Source organism: Serinus canaria, chromosome 2 (genome assembly GCF_022539315.1).
Source record: "Serinus canaria isolate serCan28SL12 chromosome 2, serCan2020, whole genome shotgun sequence".
Classification (NCBI taxonomy): Eukaryota; Metazoa; Chordata; class Aves; order Passeriformes; family Fringillidae; genus Serinus; species Serinus canaria.
In genome coordinates, this window is record NC_066315.1 from 23,580,159 (window position 1) to 23,598,416 (window position 18,258).

Here is an 18,258-nt window from a genome sequence, read left to right on the forward strand (position 1 = left end):
TGGCTGGCTACTGAAAGATTAGGAATATTTCTAAAACACAGGAAAACTCATGCAGTTTGGTAAAGTTTGCTGTCATTTCACAGTTTAAGTTTCCTTTAGTCATTGCACTTCTGTTGATAGTCTCCGGTTGTTTTAAAATATTATTCAGAATCTGAATTTGAACCAGCAGTCTTCTTTTTCTTCTTTTTACCATGCTTCTTGTGCTTCTTTCTCTTTTTTGTTTTATCCTAAAAAAAACCCAGAAAAACATAAACCAAAGTTATTGTATAATACAATTGCCATCTATTACATTCTGCTAATGCAAAATGAGAACCCAGAAAAGATATCTTTTGAAAGACATTTCAAAAGAGATTTCTACAGAAGCCTATTCAGAAATCACAAAAAGAAATACTTTACCCGGCAATTTGCACTATTATGAGCAGTCTTCAATTTAAATTTATCTCCACCATGGTATGGCTATTTTGCACCTCTGATCACTGTCACTATTACATTTTCTAATCTTTTAAATTATTTTCAGAGCATTACAAATTACTGAGAAAGTAATAAGGAAGTGTTGACCAGTAGTGACAGATTTGGGAATAACTAGGATCTTTACAGATTTTAAAGTAAGTGCTTAAATTCACTGTGTAAAATTAAATAGCTCAACTGTACTTGGCTAGACTATCCCTTGTACCTTGTTTAAAATAAAACAATTATGATTTCAGCTGTAAATATTAATACACTCAAATTAACCCTACTGGATTCAGTCCTAAAGGCAGTACGCTGATCACTGTAACATAAAAGCTCATAGATGCAATCTTGTCTTCTTAAAAGCAGAATTTCAACTGAAATTCTCAAACAAGTGTGGCATTGCATAAATGAAACAATCATATTAAAGCTTTGTTTTATACATATTCCTTACACATACAAATCTTTTATGAAAAAGACCATAAGCAATCACTAGAAATGTTGTGGCAAACGGTTCATATGAGTCTAAAGAAACAAGCAAGTTCTATGGAAAAATGTATGCTGAGTATCACTGATACTCCTATGCCTGTATTTTTAGGTGACTAGTGTAGACCTTTCCTTTGCCCTACCTCATGTGGTCAGCTGAGATGCCTGATAAGGAACACTGCTGCTGACAGGGGAGACAGATCCAAAGACATCTTAAGTGGGCATTTAGGATCCCAAACGCACTATAGTCCTAACTGAGGAAGCTCAGGACCATGTGGTAAATCTGGATTCCATATCAATCACTGTTGAACCTTCCTCTCACTTTCAGCAACAGATACAAAGAAAAAAAAACTGAGAAAAGTAGCAGGTTCCTGGCAGCTTTTTATCTGGTTGTGGGAAGAGTTATAATGGCATAGATGCTGCAGCAATTTTGTCCTAAGGCCCTTTCCATGGTGGCAGAGAAGGCTTAGCAAGGAATTACACACAATACTAATGAAGGAACAGCCCTGATGTCTGTCTGTGTGGCAAACTGCTCCCCTATACTTGATACCACATAGGTATTAGTAGTTCTAGGATGCTGATACAGAATAAAATATGTTCTACAGTGTTAAAGTTGCATAAACCTCAAATCACATATAGCTAAAAGAGTGACAAATTCTTCTTTAATTCAACAATAGGAAAAGTGACTTCAGCAAGTAAAAAGAGAAACTTTTAATTTAGATGTAACAGTAGACTATTGCTATGAAACATCTGTATTTGTGAAAAATGTGAAACTGGAAATTAACCAAGTACAGAGTATTTATATCCTAAAACTACAGTACGAGTAAGAGGGATACTTGCTGTTTTCTCTTTTTCCTCATTGCTTTTCTTCTTTTTTGCTTGCACCTAAAGAAAATGAAACCAAATGTAGTATCCATAAAAAGTTGATTCTCAAGAAAATTAATTCAAAATTACTTGTAGGTGATAGAAGCGAGGCTAAAGAATCCTTAAAAGTTTATTTTAAAAGGAAAAGTGCAAACAACTTTGAGTGCACTGCACTCTTCAATTCACTTGTAGAGTGCAGAACATTTTCAACAATGTATTAAATCTAAGCTAGTTCATTGATTTGCTCATGAATCACTAAGCTACAGTACTGTAACATCTGAAACTGTGGATTCACACTGACCTCCTCTGTCTGATCCGATTCAGATGCAGATTCTGATGATAAAGGTCCATCACCACGATCTGCTTTCTTCCTTTTCCTGTGGTGATTTTTACCTTCCTACACAAAATAATACATTTGTGAGTAAAGTCGGATCTTGACATTTTATAAAACTTCTGGTTAAAATTTAAGATTGAAATATCACTTCTAAGTTGTGAAATATTTTAAAATATGATTGACATTAAACTAATTCCATCATCATCATCAAAGTACCCTACCAAACTGTTAAAATCAACTTTTAGTGAAAATAGTAATTTTCTGTATATTCCTTTTTCTTGTTACCAAGATACAGCAACTGTCTAAAAGAAAGAGGAATAATGACAGTCTCTTATTTTAAATAATAACACATGGAGGAGTAAGCATTGGAAAATAAAACATTTCACCACTTTTAAGTAACTAGTAACTGAAGATGTCTCAATATATACATACAAACACTTTAGTTTCAGACTTTTGCTTTGTACATGAAAGAAAAATCTCCCTCTGTATTTGTGTTGAACCAAAACAAGCTGTCCCTGCCAGCTGTACTTTCAACACATCATATTTCACTCCAATGCATTTAAAAGATAGGTTTTTCAAAATCCTGATGCTGTGTGAGATTGTTCTGATGAGCTACTTTTCTGCTCCACGCACTGCCTCTGCTCTGGACAAGGCAATATGTTCCTAAGACTGAAGGTACTTTCTCTTACTCAGTTTCTAAGATCAGAAACTTCTGAAAAGAATTCATGACCACGTACAGGACGCAGCCCATCTGACACATGGGGGATCTGCAGGTAGGGGAAGCAAGACCTCTAGTCCACAAGTGCCCTTTCCTTTCAGAGGATGTGTGAAAGTAGGGCTACAGTAAGGGACCATGGTAGATACTTGGTCTTCAAAGAGAAGCCATTCATAAGGATGAGATGGGAAATGGACACTGTAAAATAGAAGCAGGAGCAAGGGGGGAAAAATCAGTACATTTGCCTTAGGCAATGGAGAGTCTGTATATCAACGTCAATACTATTGACCAGAGCAGGAGAGGCCAACGTGGTAAGAAAGACAAATAACTGGAGAGAAAGACTAGGGTGGACTCTGAAAGCATTTTTAGTTTATCCACAGTGTAAGAATAACTAAAAGTGAAGTCAATTAGATTGTTTATATTAAAGACAATGGATGAGCGTACAAAATGGTGTGGTGGTGGGCAGGAGAGAAGATTTTCATGCTTAGAGAAATGACAGAATAAGGTAATTTTTCTTAAGTTAATATATTTTTCTCCCCAATTCTTCAAAGCTGTCATAAGTATATTATCTATAATTATGACTACATTTAGATTAAGAGATCCTCAGCTTATGTTTCTTAATTTATAGTAGCAAGGCAATAACCTACCAGATGTGCCACTGAAAATATCATCACACACATTTTTAGCTCAATGTGACAGCTAAAGGTAAGCCCCAAAACACTAAGGATGCAGCTGATCTGCTACAGCAGATTAGACACAGTTCTAATTTACCATTGTAACAAGAACAGATCCAGTGGTTTTCACTACAATAATTTTTAAACCAGAAGCTGAATTCAACTAAACCTCTACTTCAAATTGGGTGCACTAAATACCTTCTGACTGTGTGGGTTTGGACAGAAAATTTCCACAGATGTAAAGTGAAGCATTCAATATTGGGAAAAAAAAAATCTATTATGTATGCAATATGCAGTCGTGATCTAAGGATTTGAAGAATAAAAATACCTTCTCTTTTTCACAGTCTTCCTTTGACCTCTTCTTTTTTGTGCTATCCTAAATAAAAAGGAAAAAAAAAAACACAACAAAATCATTTCATGAAAAAGGAAGAAATCTCCAAACAGTCTGACTAATAGTCTTTTTATTACACTGCATATTCAGAAGACATTTTAAGTATTAATGAAGTATAAAAACTAATTATTTGAGCAGTAAAAAAGCTGCATATGTCTGGATTCAGAAAAATGACTGAAAATTGCTGGAATAAAGCATGTTCATTTTCTAAAGATCCAATTACTTCCACTAGGCATGTGGCCAGTAGAGGCAGATTCCACACAGCATGTGGAAGATACAAGCACAGCTCAGGCCCTGTGAGAATGCACGGCTTTAAATGTGGAAGATGAAAATCCATATTAATAAGTTAAAGTCAGAAATCTTTATGGTTTTATAACACCAACCAAGAAAACCTTCCAAGAGCAACACATCTGCATATTTACCTTGCTGTCTGACTCAGATTCTGAAGTTGTGCTTGCTGAAGATTTCCGTGAGGAGCGATACTTCTTCTTCCTTCTTTTCTTCCCTTGCCTTTTATCCTATCCATAAATATTGTAAAAAAAAAGGAAAAACACAAACTTGAATTTATTCTCACTAGAATTAAAGGTTTATATTAAATGTAAAAAAAAGAAAACATCAAATTCCTACATGTTACAATGTTCTCCTGAGGAATAAAGTACACTACAATTGATTCTTTTAGTGGAAGACCTTTATAACTCTTCTGCATTGAAAAAATGTAAACTGGTGAAAAATCCAGATTCTCTAGATTCTATTTATTATTGAGACATTTGCTGCAGAATCTGATTATCTGTAACAAAGATTTCTGCTTGAAAGTAAAAATGGTTTTTTTGCATATTTATGATTAGATAGGGGATTCTATTAGAAAAGCAATTCCGTGTAAAAATGGATCCAGTTTAAAAGCCAGGATGCCAAAATCTGTAGTGTTCATCCAGAAGCTATTAACTAGATACATATGTCTAAAATTCATGACTTTATTATATATACCAAATTCATAAAAACTAAATGGTTTTATCCAAACCAGCCCCTCAAAATATTCTAAAACATATTATCAAAATCTGTGTTAAATAAACCTCATGAACAAAACATGATAGATTCCAGTAGGTTAGCTCTTACCTCATCTTCTGAATCAGATGAACTGCTGGAAGAATCAGAGCTTGATGAAGAAGAGGAAGATGAAGACAACTTGACCAAATACAACAAAAAGTGAAGCTTGTGAGATGCAGCATTTTGTCTGGCAAATACTCAAAATCCTACTCAAACACTCCCTTTAAAATGTGTTCATTTTCAAAGCATAACCAATATGATTTTACTTCTGAGAACATGGTCTTACGTAGATTTTTCTTAAATAAACTTCTAAACCACTTCTAACATTTTTCTTTTAATAATATCTATTTAATGCTCTTTTCCTCCCTTTAATTTTCCTTGTACCAAATAGATGCAAACCCTTTTTAATAAAAGTTAATTTATCATCTAAAATCAAAATTACAGCTACACTTTCTCTTTCCATGAGAACTTAAATGACAAAAAGGAACAACCCCAAAGCAGAAAAGTTCAGAAAACTGAAAATTTTGCTCACCCTATTAGATTTCTTCTTTTCCTTTTTCTTTTTCTTAAAAATAGAACAAAACAAATGTTACTTTAGCATCATTTTCTTTTGACATGCATTTAGGCTTATGAACTTTGATGCTGGCTTTTAAAATATATTTAAGAAATTCTATGTTGGCAGCATTGATGATAAATCCACTTCCAAACACAGAATGTATACAACTGAAAACAACTCACCTCTTTTTTTTTGGAGGAGCTCTCATTTCCACCCAGTAATTTCTCCCTGTGTTTTTCCAGTTCTTTCCTCCAATTCTGAAAACAAAACCAAACAGAAACAGTAACGGGAGGGTCATTCCTGAGCAGTACTTTTTAAGCTCTCCTCCACCTGACATGATAATTTTAACAAAACCCATTTTTTTAACAAAAAGAAAATAATATATAATGTAAACTAAAGCTGTAATACACTTGTTTTTACAGAAGATTATTATTTAGCAAAATACAGTGTTAATGTTAACACAATGTTCAAGTTATTTGGCTTTAAGAGATTGCCATTTATCTTGAAGGTCATCAATTATGGCATTTTTGCTCTTGTATCACAGTCTTCTTGTTAGAGCACTTTAGAAAACCAGGGTATCCTACCAGAAAAACTGATTTTGTCTTAGCTCTAAAAATCACCTGAAACAAAACTTCATGACAACTTCGCCTGGCCCTTCTTCAATGTATGGGTGTCTCTAGTGTGTATTCTGGGCCTTGTTGTTGTCAGCAATAATTTTATCAAATTACTACACGCATCTTCATAGAAACACTCTTATTTTGTTAGGCCAGGCACACCAAATAAATGAATAAAAATCTTCTCTCATTCCTCCTTTTCAATTCCCCACCTGGTCTCTAGGTTTACCTAAAATGTCCTCTTAAAGAGTTCTGAAATATTCAACCTGCCGCCATGAAATTCAAAGGCTGCTAGGTTCAATCTCAGTGTCAGACACATCATGTGCTTCCTTCTTTATTATTCTGATCCTCACAATGCAGCTGTATTGGTACTGTATTGGCAAAACAACGATGATCCACATGTTGTGCTGAGGGCACAGAAATATCAGGAGTCAAGTAACCTGTGCAATGCAGGATGATACACAGATCTCCCCATCAGCACACTGTGAATTAGCTAAACAGAGCTGCTGAGGCACATGGCAGATGAGCCAGGAAGCAGTGTTGTGAGTAATGTGCTTCCATGGACCAAGGCAGCATCTGTGAGTTGTGTACTTTGATATACCAGGTACCCAGAGCTCTCTGAGGGGTCTCTCACAACAGCCTATGCTTCATTATTTTATAGACTGTGCTAGTGTTATGGTTTAAACAGAAATGTCTGACAACTGTTGGACAACTCCCCCAAACAGGGGAGACAGCAGCTCATTCAGAGACTTGTGATCTTCTCAGGCATTCAGAGATTTGCTCTTAGGAACTTCAGGAATAACTCATGGCCATTTCATGATTCTGTGCATCCCATTCTACCCTGCTACCATGCTGAAAGTCTGGTAGCTTCTTTGAACACGCATGCCAATTTCACTTATTTCACATCAAGCAAAGATAAAATCAGGAAATGAGTATTATAGAATACTAAACCAAACTCACCAAGCTAAAACTCAAGAGTGCAAAACAACATCCTCTCAGAACAGCACCCCATGGCCCTAGTACAACTTCTCAGGCAAAAAGGTACAGCAAGAGTACTACGGGTACTGTACCCTTCCAATAACAGAGGAGGAGTATTATCTACTTCAACCAGAAACTTACACACAATGATGAAGATTACAGAAGCTTATCTCAAAATACCAGGACCCAAGAAGGAACAGAAACAAAATAAATTAATTGTATACTAATTTCTCCTTTGTATACAACAGGAGTTACATGTGAAACTTTCTAATACTGTGCTGATCTTCAGTAGGTAAATAACACAAACATTAGAACAGCTGCATTTATATCAGGAAACCAGCACATGTTGTAATCAGCTTAGGATGAGAGAAAAACAAGTGCTTCATAGTCCTATCTGACTGAAAGCCATTCTTTGTGCCTTCTCCCATAATAATATTACATATATTCATTGCCAAACACATCTGTTTCCAGTAATGCACTTTTTTTCACTGTACTTGGGTTCTGTGACCTTAAACAAGTGAATATTACCACAACAGACTTTGGTTTATCATACCTGAAAATGTATTGTTTAATTTATTGATATAAGCACACGCATTTGTATAAATATATTTACATTTGGGACAAGATCAGGTTTTATTCACCAGCAATCTAAAAAATATTTTATATAGTTTTTTTTCTCTGAACTGAAAGTAGCTCTTCACTGGTTAAGTTGTAAACTCAACTTCCAACATAAATGAAACAAAATAGTTACTCATTAAAAGCTCAAGTGAAGTGAAATATTATGGCTACTTGATATTGTAAATGATAACAGAAGTAGCAACCTCATTCATCTTTTCTTCAAACTCAGCCAAAGCCCTGGATCCTTTCTTTTTCTTTTCTAGTTGCTCTTTCACTTCTTCCCTGTATGAAAAAGATGATAGATCACAATTTTACAATTAAAAATACTTTTAAAAATTCTAACTTTTCTATAGTTTTTTTGAAGTTTAGCCTTGGTTGAACTTCCAAGAGAAGAATGAAAGCATCTTACATGTTACACATATGGTAACCTAACCCTAATAACTTAAGTACGGTTGTTAAATCCTTCCAAAAGATCTAAAGCTAACTTTGCAATTAGGTAAATTGTTCTCTAATATCTCATGAGGGCAGGCAAACAGATTGAACATAAAGTAAGTTGTTGATAATATCTCAAAGTGATGGTTTTGTTCAGTAGGGTAAACTGGATTCTAAGAATATACCAGCAAAATGGTTCTTTTAGAGATTAATTTGTATACAATTATATCTACAAGGTTTAGGTATTACAACTTGAGCAAGAGGTAAAATGACATTTTCCTCTTCTGAGAAACTGTTGCAAAAAAACATAGACAAATGAGAAATATACATTCCAAAATGATATTCTATTGCTTTTGAAAGAGGAGATTGAATACATGTTTAGAAAATAATAGCTTGGCCAGCACAAGAAATCTTTCAAAATCTGTTACTGGATATTCTAGGAAAGAGGTAGGCACCAGTGACATTTCAGTAAGAGGGAACAAATCTTTTACTGAAGAGGTCAAAAAGGTAGATAGGCACTGCCACTTACCATGTTGGTCTTGGCCTGTTCAAGTAGTCTTGTATTGTTGGTCCTGAATTGGGGGCAGGACCTCGTGCCCTGGCCATAGCTATCGGATTCATATAAGCCTTGAATATGAAACAACAAAAAAGAAATACCAAATTCATCATTTACACTATGATACCAAAATATCTTGTTCTTCACATGAACTTTTTATCACCTCTGAAAAATAATTCTGACTTGTTTCTAAGAATATAAAAGATTTAGCTAAACTAAGTTTATTCAGTCTGGCAGAAAGACTCAGGTAAGTGCTTTCAGCTGGAGTCATACTGTGGCAGAAAGAACTGATCCACAAAAAGACCATGTTCCTTCCAACAATTCCCTTCCTTAAGCAATGATTTTGTAAACAAGAATAGTATTGTGTTTTCTGAAATATTCTTCATTGGGATATAGAAAATGTAATTAAATTTCAGCTCTCCCTCTCCAGGACAACTGATCCAATGCCTTTAAAGTTCTCTTCAAAATTGCTGACAAGAGTCACTAAATTCTGCATGAAATTTCTTGCACCAAAACAAGCAAACAGTGGTACGTTGCTACAATTATACATGTATCAAAATTCTGTGACTTAGGGCTGTTTAAAGGAGGAAAAACTCACAAAACCGAAACTTACATAATCCCAATGTTATGAGGTATTTGATCTTTCAAACCTATGCATCCTCTTTGTGTTACAAAATATTAAAGTAGAATTTAGAATTCATAATCCACCTCACCAGTTAATGGAAAAACTCTTCCATATTTTTTTTATGTCAGCTATATTTTTTCATGTGAAAAGGAGGTACATATACCCCCTTATCTCATTTATTTTTATCACTATGTCATCCCAACACTTTACTTCTGCAGAACATAACACACACTGTTCTTACTGTTCAGTTTGGAGACGAGGAAAAAGATCAAATAGCCAAAAAAACCTGCTTTGGTTGTCCAATCTGAGACAATTTTTTAAAGAGTACATTTTGTAGAGCCAAAGCAAAGATTTGGCCATCTGTGTAGCTCTCACATGTCCAACACTGCTTTTTATCGGCATTCAGAAACCACCATGCACTGTAAGTGAGCATTTGTGAAAACTGTCAGAAGCAGCAGCTGCTTCCTCCCCTCCTGTTGCTCCCACTGCAGAAGCAGTGACCACAGCAATGCTGAGTTTCTGGACTGGACTGCATGCAGGCTGGTGGCCTTCAGCTCTTGGGGATACATTTGGTCCTGGAAGAGGCACTCCAGGCTCTGCCTGGGATGAGGCATCTGGCTGGAAGGAAGCGCTGCCCACACAAGTTTAGCTCAGATCCACGAGCTGGACCATTCTGAAGCAATCCAAGGACTCCAAATTTCAAGCAGAGCATTTTGAGACTCAAGTTGACTTTGCAACTCTAAGGGGACATTTCCTGCCATTTCTTGGGGCTTTGCTTTGTTGCTTTAATTCACGTAAAAAGGCTAACTAACATGGCAAATAAACAAGGAGGTGTGCCAATTGAAACAAGTAGCAGATGGAAGTATACACTCAAGTAGTTACAACACTTAGAAAGGCATTCACATGACAAATCTAAAAATGAATAATTGAGTTCAGCTTTGAGTGGAAAAGGAGCTCCTTTAGGAATGCAGGACAGCACTATCTGAACACTGTTTTCACTAAAGAAAATTAAAGTGTCAATGCATTAAATCCACTGGAAATTTTGTGTACTCCAGTGAGCACACTGACTTTTGGTTACCATTCAAAACTTTGTATCTGAGAGCTCTTCTTATGCAATTACTAAAAAAAAAAAAAAAAAAAAAGAGGAAAATAAGCTACTTTCCTACCTGAGCTAACAAGTCATGAATACTTCACCACTTCCCAACAAAACTCTTTGCCTGCAGAAGAGGCTACAGCTGTCAAATGCTGATTTTCTACTTGTTTAAACTGCCTCTGGAGAACTGGCTAGGAAGCATCCTCCTTTCATTGGCTTTCTTTAACTTTACCACCGCAAGTACTTAATGACTGTGTACTGCTCTATATTCCAGGATTAGGAAATTTATGTCTTAAGACGTGTTCTTATAATTTCAACCAGGTTTGTTTATGAAGAATTACTTCACCAATAAACATTTAAAGTTTTTACACTACTTTGCCAATTGGCATGTCACTAGTCAGAAGGAGCATGCAAATGCACCCTCAATAAAGAAAGTGATTGTCTACACATTCATTTTTTTCTTTTGGTAGTTTCCTCAAGCAGGTATTAACCAAGGTATTTGTTGCATAGCTTCCTTGCTCATGAGAAGTGTAAGTCACCTTCTGTCAGGCAGGGTTCTCTGGGCAAGCAGTACTATTGCTGCCTTGCAAGTACCCTGTAGATGTATAAAGAGCATGTTTATTTTCCATCTCCAGAAAGTGAAAAATGATGGCGTATTTAAGAAGGGACATGGCAGAGAATAACAGTAGAAATCTCTATGATCATACATGAGGAGCAAAGGGTCCTATATTATAACTTGTTAGTAGTATGTATTATGCCATTATGGCATAATAAGCCTTATATAGGAATATAAAGATTTGCTGGCATTGGTATATCCCAGTTGTCCCATTAAAAGAAAATTAAGAGTAAATAAATACACACCTGAAAACCTTACAGGACATTTCAATCACAGATCCACTTGTAAAACCAAATACAGCTCTTAGTAGACTCCATTTTTTTGACAGATTAACAAAGCAATAAAAGGGACTTTGCCATGTATCTATACAATATCTGAGTCCTTCATGTCTATTACTATACTATATCACCAAGGTTTGCAAAGATGTGAATGGATCTGAGTACAAACTCATAGCATGCACAAGAAAGAAACAGAGAAAGGGAAAAAAATTAAAATATTATGATTTGTGTTTAGTCTTAAAATTCAGCAGCAAACTTACAATGTGTAAGTGGTTACGAACAGGTGAAAGGCTAACTGGTACAAAAACATTTAAAGAAAAACAGGAGGAAGGATGAATATGTTTCAGTTACGTATGAACTCAGGCTCTGCAGTCAGGTGTGTAGAAACGCATTTTTTTCCTGCTGAGCGCTGGCTCCCGAGGCAGCAGAGTGCTGCGTAAAGCTCAATTTCAGATCTCTCAGGTACAGCTGAACGCCAAGTTTAAGGAAATGCGGCTTAGCTAGGATCAGAGCTACTTCAGCGACTGCTGCAACTCCCATTGGGTACATTTTATTTTTGTAGGGACCAGGCCAGCATCTTAATCACCTTCCCTCGACAGATCACAAAGCAGGCGTCAGTCACGATGCTGCAGGATTTGACAAGGCAATCAGAGGTTCTGCCAGGGAGCCTCGAGCACGTGCCGAGGGAGGAACAACCCATCCACTCGGGGCTCCGGCAGATCCTGGGGCGCCCCGGGCCGGTCGGGGAGAGGCGCAGGGCACGGCCAGCCTTTGTCGCCCGCAGGCGGGGCCCCAAGCGCGACCGGACCCCAGTCCCGGCGCTGCGTATCCAGCCGGCCCTCGGCAGCCGCCGCGGGCTGCCCCGCCGGCACCGGGCCGCTCTTGTCCCCCGCGGCGGCCCCTTCTGCCCCTCCCGACGGTCGGAGCGCGGCGGCGGCTGGACGGGCCCGCCCTGGCCGAGGCAGCGCCCGGCTCCCCACGGCCTCCGCGCCCGGGCCCGCCCGGAGGTACCGCGGCTGCGGCGGAGCCCAGGCGGGCTGCCGCGTTACTCACCACACGGTTATCCCGCTTCCCCATGGCGCCGCCGTGACCCCGCGCCGCCGCCCGCCGCCGCCTTGGCCCAGCCCAGGGCCCTTCCCCGCGTCCGGGAAGCCGCGGCCCCTCTCGGCCCCTCTCCGCCGCGGAGCTGCGAGAGCGGCGATGGCCACACAGCGCCGCCTGCCGGGGCCGCGCGCCTCCGCGCCGGGCCGGCCCCTCGCTGCCGGCGCCCGCCCCGCTCCGCCCAGAGCTGCCCCGGCGGGGCCGCAGCGCGGGGGCCGGGCGGCAGGAAGGGGAAGGCAGTGGGGCTTTACTGCAGGGCTTCGGGTGGCCCGGTGGCTGCGGCGGGGAGACACGGAATCACAATATGGGACAGGTTGGAAGGGCCACAGTGGGTCGTCTGGCCCAACCTCCCTCATTAAGCAGGGTCGTCTTAGAGCACATGACAGAGGATTGTGTCCAGACGGTTCCTGAATATCTCCAGTGAGGGACACTCCACACCCTTTCTGGACAATCTGTTCCAGTGCTCGGTCACCTGCACAGGAAAGAAGTTATTTCTTAAATTCAGGAGGAACTTCCTGTGCATCAGTTTCTGTCCGTTGGCTCTTGTCCTATTGCTTGGAACCACTGAGAAGAGCCTGGATTCATCTTCCTGGTACCCCCGTTTCACATATTTGTACACATTAATAAGGTCCCCTCTCAGTATCTTCTTGAGGCTGAATAGGTCCAGCTCCCTCAGCCTTTTCTCCTAAGAGAGATGCTCTTGTCCCTTCACCATCTTAGTAGCCCTTCGCTGGACCCGCTCCAGGAGCTCCATGTCTCCTGCTGAGGAGCCGCCGGCGGGGCGGGCGCTGGGACAGCCTTGGAAGGGGGAGCAGGGGGGCGGCTCTGAGGGGCAGCCCTGAAATGTAAACGTTCAGCTGGATCCGGGACTCTCGTCTGGAATCTGCCTCCCAGGAGAGGGCAGGATTTCGTAGTGAGAGGTTTGTCTCTTAATCCATCTGGTGATCAGCTACAGAGGGAACGCAGTGTTCGCTTTCCCTTTTGCCTTCGGTAGATGCATAGACTAAGGTATTATGAAATATCAGCCCGTCCTGACATAGGATGGGACCCTATTTCGGCGGGAGGGGGGAGATAAGGAAAAGAGAGGAAAAGCAAAGTGTGTACTCCTCCCTCGTTAGCCATCTGCAGTGCAAAATAAAGCATTGTAATATCGGCAGGGTTAATATTACATTAGGTTAATGGAAGTGCTAAGACAAGCCCGGGAGTTATTGGGATCTATTAAATCAGAATTTCAAATTACCATTAAAAATTACTGCATTTTAGTCACAGCTTTGTAAAAATGGAGAGAAGTACTCACATGTTAATATGTTAATCATACCAAGCACAAATGAGTTTTGTTACTGAAATAGCTTCGCTGTCTTCATACTTGGGAAGAGCTGGAAAAATTGGTGAGCCCACAGGAATCTGTTACAGGAATCTGATACAAAATTGCTTAGTAAAACCAAGAGCAGCCTGTGAGGAACTAGAAGAAAACTAAGAAAGTGACTATACTAAATTTGCAAGTAAAATTTGTTCAGTTGCAAATTAAATTTAGTGCTCAAAATTGCAAGATAGTGCATAAGGGAAATTTTATTCCTCAAAAAACAGCTGGTATGTTCTAAAACAAGGATGGCTACTTTGGAAGCACACCAGGCAGAAGCTCTCCCTGAGCTGCCTTGCAACACTGGAGAAATGCATTGAAAACTAAAGAAGTAAATAGCATTAAAATACATAGAAGATGAAATTTGGAGTATTACTAAGTCTATTATAATATCCATTTTGTGAAGCATGGAAGTCCTTGCCCCATATGCACAGTCAGATTTGGACCATTCTGGAGTTACCCCTGTTTCAGGTGGCTGCCCCATGGTACTGCACAGGTGTAGGCTGTCCCCAGTGCTCTGAGACCCAGGGAAGCTCAAGGGTGGCCCAAGTTTGGAGCAGAGCTGTCTGTGTGTCCCCATGCTGGAACAGCAGTCAGGCTGTGGGGCTCCGGGGGCTTCAGCTCAGCTGAGGCAGGGGAGGAAATGCCTGGGCTGCATCAAATCTGCCATGACAGAATGACTCTTCAGAAATGTTTTGACCAAAGTTGAGCTAAGAGAGTTTATTCATGCCACGCTTTTTGCTGTGGGGCTTTGGGCCTGGTGCCTGGAAATAGAAAGACTTGCCATGGCAGGAAAGCAGGGATGCAGGGTCTCTCCCTATGCAGGCATTGGGGAAGAAGGAGTCCTCTGCTAGGCACTCCACAGTATTTTAATTAGACCACAATTAGCTTTTCTTCCCTGGGCTGGAAAGGCTTGAAAATCCAGCCAGACAAACCAGATTCCTAAAAATGGATGAAAATACTTAGGGAAAGGACTTCCGTGTGCTAGGAGACTAAAAGCTAACCTTGTTTATCTAAGGGATGGGAGGTGGAGGAGCAACACAACTGATGAGTTCAAAATGAGAACTCACAAAGATACTGTAAAAATCTTACTTTCCTTTTTCAGTAAATGGCAGGCAAATGATAGACAAAGACAATGCATTTTAAATTATTTTTAAATGAACATTTGTTTCTATGGTGCTATCAGATGTGACACCTAGTGTCATTAGATAATTTTGAGGCAAAGAGTGAAATAACTTTTATGTGGGTAATGGGAAGAGTTACATTTATGCTTTTTCTCACCTTAGTATTTTGCTTATGGGATTTTTTTTTTACTATAATTTTCTTTTCCATAATTGGGTCTTAGGAACTCACCTTCTCACAGATGAGGGCCAGGAAGAAAATTCCCATGTGAAGAATTTGTTCCATAATTGTCAAGAGACTGTTGGACTTTCTTCTGTGATGTCTTGCTGTGAGCACTATCAGAGATAAAGCACCAAACAGTATCCAGATCCCTATAGCAGCTTTTATGTAATGTAACGTATTTCCATTATTTTCCTCTTTTTTCCCACAATTAGCTATGGCTAATATGGGTATTTGTGACTCTGGCCTCACTGCAGTTCACTTTCTGTCTGTCCCTGGCTGGACTGCTGCTCATAATTATAATGTGCTTAAAGACTACTTTGGAATGTCACATAATGTAAAGGTAGCTTTTTATTTGTCTGTGCTGCACCTGCAGTTTATGTACTAATGCTTGTAAAAGACTTTCATGGTTCCTTCAGGTTTCTAAGGGTAGCACAAAGTTTTGATTCTAAGTTAAAAATCCCTTGAGGCTTTAGGGTTCGATTAGCTTTGCCGTTATTTCTGTCCCTGTGTCAGCTTTCATCCAGAAGCTGATATGTCATTGTATGCTTGAGCTGATAGTTTTTAGATTCCTCCATCTGCTGGCTGTTGGAGGCTGCATTAGTAGAAGATACTTGTACCCTGCTCTAAAGAGAACTTAATGAACTTTACAATCAGCTGAAGCTGTATTTGAGGTGTTTTGATGAGGATTTTTTGGTTGAAGTAAAACCAGAAAAAATGCAGCTTGTTTTGCAGCCTGATAAGTCATTTTGTGTTTCACTCAAAACATACACTTTTATAATTTCTTTATACCCAGAAGTGTTACTAGTCATATTTATAGTGGTGTTGATTTGGCATAGACTGATTTTTGGTAGTGGCAGAGGGCCACTGAAGTGGCTTCTGTGAGATCCTGCTAAAAGCTTCCACTGTGTCCAAGAGAGCCAATCTCTGATGGCTCTGAAGATGGATATGCTGCTGGCCCAATTAGAGAAGTTGGTAACGCCTCTGTGATGACATGTTTAAGAAGAAAATCAAAACAGGGCTGGGTAGTTTCTTCCCAGGGGTGGTGAAGTCTGGTGCTGGGACCATCTCAGGGTGGCCTGCAGCCAGCCTTGCGTGCCTGGTCACCCCAAGCCAGCTGTGCTGCAGACAGAAGGGCACAAAGGGGGACGTTAAATGGTGCCAGCGCTGTGGCGGGTGGCAGGGCCGCCTGGCTGGCAGCGAAAACAGAGTGAGCGGCTCTCTGCCACGGAACCTAGGTGAGATCGACCTCTTGGCACTGCAGGATCCTGCAGGTATATGACTTTGTGGAACTTGCTGGCAATGGTACCTACGGGCAGCAGTTTTTCTTCTAGTCAGAGTAGACAGGAAGTGGGGACATGTGAGGGAAAACAACATGGCGGCACCAAGGTCAGTGGGAAAAGAAGGGGAGGAGGTGCTCCAAGCGCTGGAACCGAGATTCCTCTGCAGGCCGTGGTGAGGACCATGGTGACGCAGGCTGTCCCCCTGCATGCCATGAGGTCCATGGGAGATGCAGAATCCACTCAGCCCATGAGAAAAAACATTCACACCAGAGCAGGTGGATGCCAGAGAAAGTTGTGATCCAGTGGGAGACTCAAACAGAGAGAGTCCCTACTTCCAGAGATAGAGAGAGAGGGCCTTTGCTTCCAAACTAGAGCTGCCTATCCTTAGAGTACTGCACCCCGTGGACACGTGACCCACACCACAACAGTTTGGAAAAGACTGTTTGTCTGTAGGAGGGACTCATGTTGCAACAGTTTTGGGACGACTGCTGCTTGTGAGATTGGAGCCATGATGGAGAAGTTCACGGAGAACTGTCTCCCACGGTGATGCCTTAAGTTTTAGCTGTCATATTTTCCAGATTCTGTACTGCCTTAGTATATAACTCTGAACTTCATATAATGTGTTAACAAGTTCTCTTCATAGTTTAGTTAGACAAAACAATCCTTTTCCAGCCCAAGAACCAAGGACACTGTTGCAGCTTCAGGCCTAAAAAGTATAAATAACAGCAAATTGAGGTGAGCTATCTGGGAGGATGGGACTTCATAACTTGAAGCTGTAATTGGACAATTAACCCCAATATGTAAATGGACCGAAATGTACAAAAGCGTGGAAACGTGATCCATTGTCCATCTTGGGTGTAGGCTTGGCCAGGCTCTTGTATTGCCCAAGGTGTATCCTTTGAAGGCCTTTTCAATAAATACCTACTTTATTCCTTTAACACTGTCTAGCCTCTGTTCTAGGTAGCCTCTGAAGTGTGGGAGGGACCTGATGGCATAGCAGAGGAAAGACTTCTTTCCCTGAGTGAACAGAAAAAGATCTCTGGTGACAAACTGACCAAAACCCGCCTCCCTGTGCTGCAGACAGAAGGGCACAAAGGGGGACGTTAAATGGCGCCAGCGCTGTGGCGGGTGGCAGGGTCGGTGGGAAAGAGGGAGGGATGGAGGAGAAAAAAGGTGGTTTTAAGGCTTATTTTTCTTCTCATTATCTTCCTCTGATTCTGTTAATAATAAATCTACCTTATACCTTTAAATATGAACCTGTTTTGCCCTTGGAGTGTTTTATCCCAGTCATTATCTCAACTCATGAACCCTTAGTCAATTTTTTCCCCTCTCCTCTGCCCAACTGTAGCAGAAGAGAGTAAACAAATGGCTTTCATGGGTGCCTGGCCTTTGGCCAGTGTCAAACCACGAAATAACCAATCAAGAAAAAACAGTCAATCAATAAAGTGTGCTCAGCTCTTTAAAAGATGAAGATGAAAATAGCAGAATCTTAAGGAATACAAAAATACCATGCACATTTAGCACAACAGTTGGATCAAGTAACTTTTGGGAAAAATACTGCATTTCATGGATAAATGAGAACCATTGTAGCTGAATTAAAGCACAGTTTGCCTAGACCAAAACAAAGATTACAGTAAAAACACATCAGTGCTAAATCATACAGCATCCCCAGCAATTGCAGCAATGTTTTGCTTTTGAAAGAAAAAATAAACTCTTAGATTATAATTTTTTAAATGGAATTCATTGTAGGTAAGCAAAATACCTAGGAATGAGTAATTGTGATAAAGGAGGGTAGATTTTTATAAAACTAGTATATAGTAAGGTGCTGGAAAGGGTGTGCATGTCCTTATGT

The 18,258-nt window shown here is 40.1% G+C and overlaps 1 protein-coding gene across 2 annotated transcripts; it reads right to left on the reverse strand.

Annotated features, from left to right (window-relative positions):
• Position 1: 1 nt before the first annotated feature.
• Positions 2–12,539, reverse strand: FAM133B (family with sequence similarity 133 member B). 2 transcript variants are annotated; one of them, XM_030232902.2, is made up of 11 exons: positions 12,375–12,539; positions 8,683–8,780; positions 7,925–8,003; positions 5,694–5,768; positions 5,488–5,520; positions 5,025–5,093; positions 4,334–4,429; positions 3,849–3,896; positions 2,099–2,194; positions 1,774–1,818; positions 2–227 (listed from the first exon to the last, which is right to left on the reverse strand). In XM_030232902.2, exons 1-11 carry the CDS (start codon positions 12,396–12,398, stop codon positions 141–143), a joined length of 750 nt encoding a protein of 249 aa, XP_030088762.2. In that variant the 5' UTR covers positions 12,399–12,539; the 3' UTR covers positions 2–140. The 2 variants fall into 2 exon arrangements, with proteins under 2 accessions (XP_030088762.2, XP_050826615.1); XM_050970658.1 differs by having other exon boundaries at positions 83–227; positions 1,770–1,818.
• Positions 12,540–18,258: the final 5,719 nt, after the last annotated feature.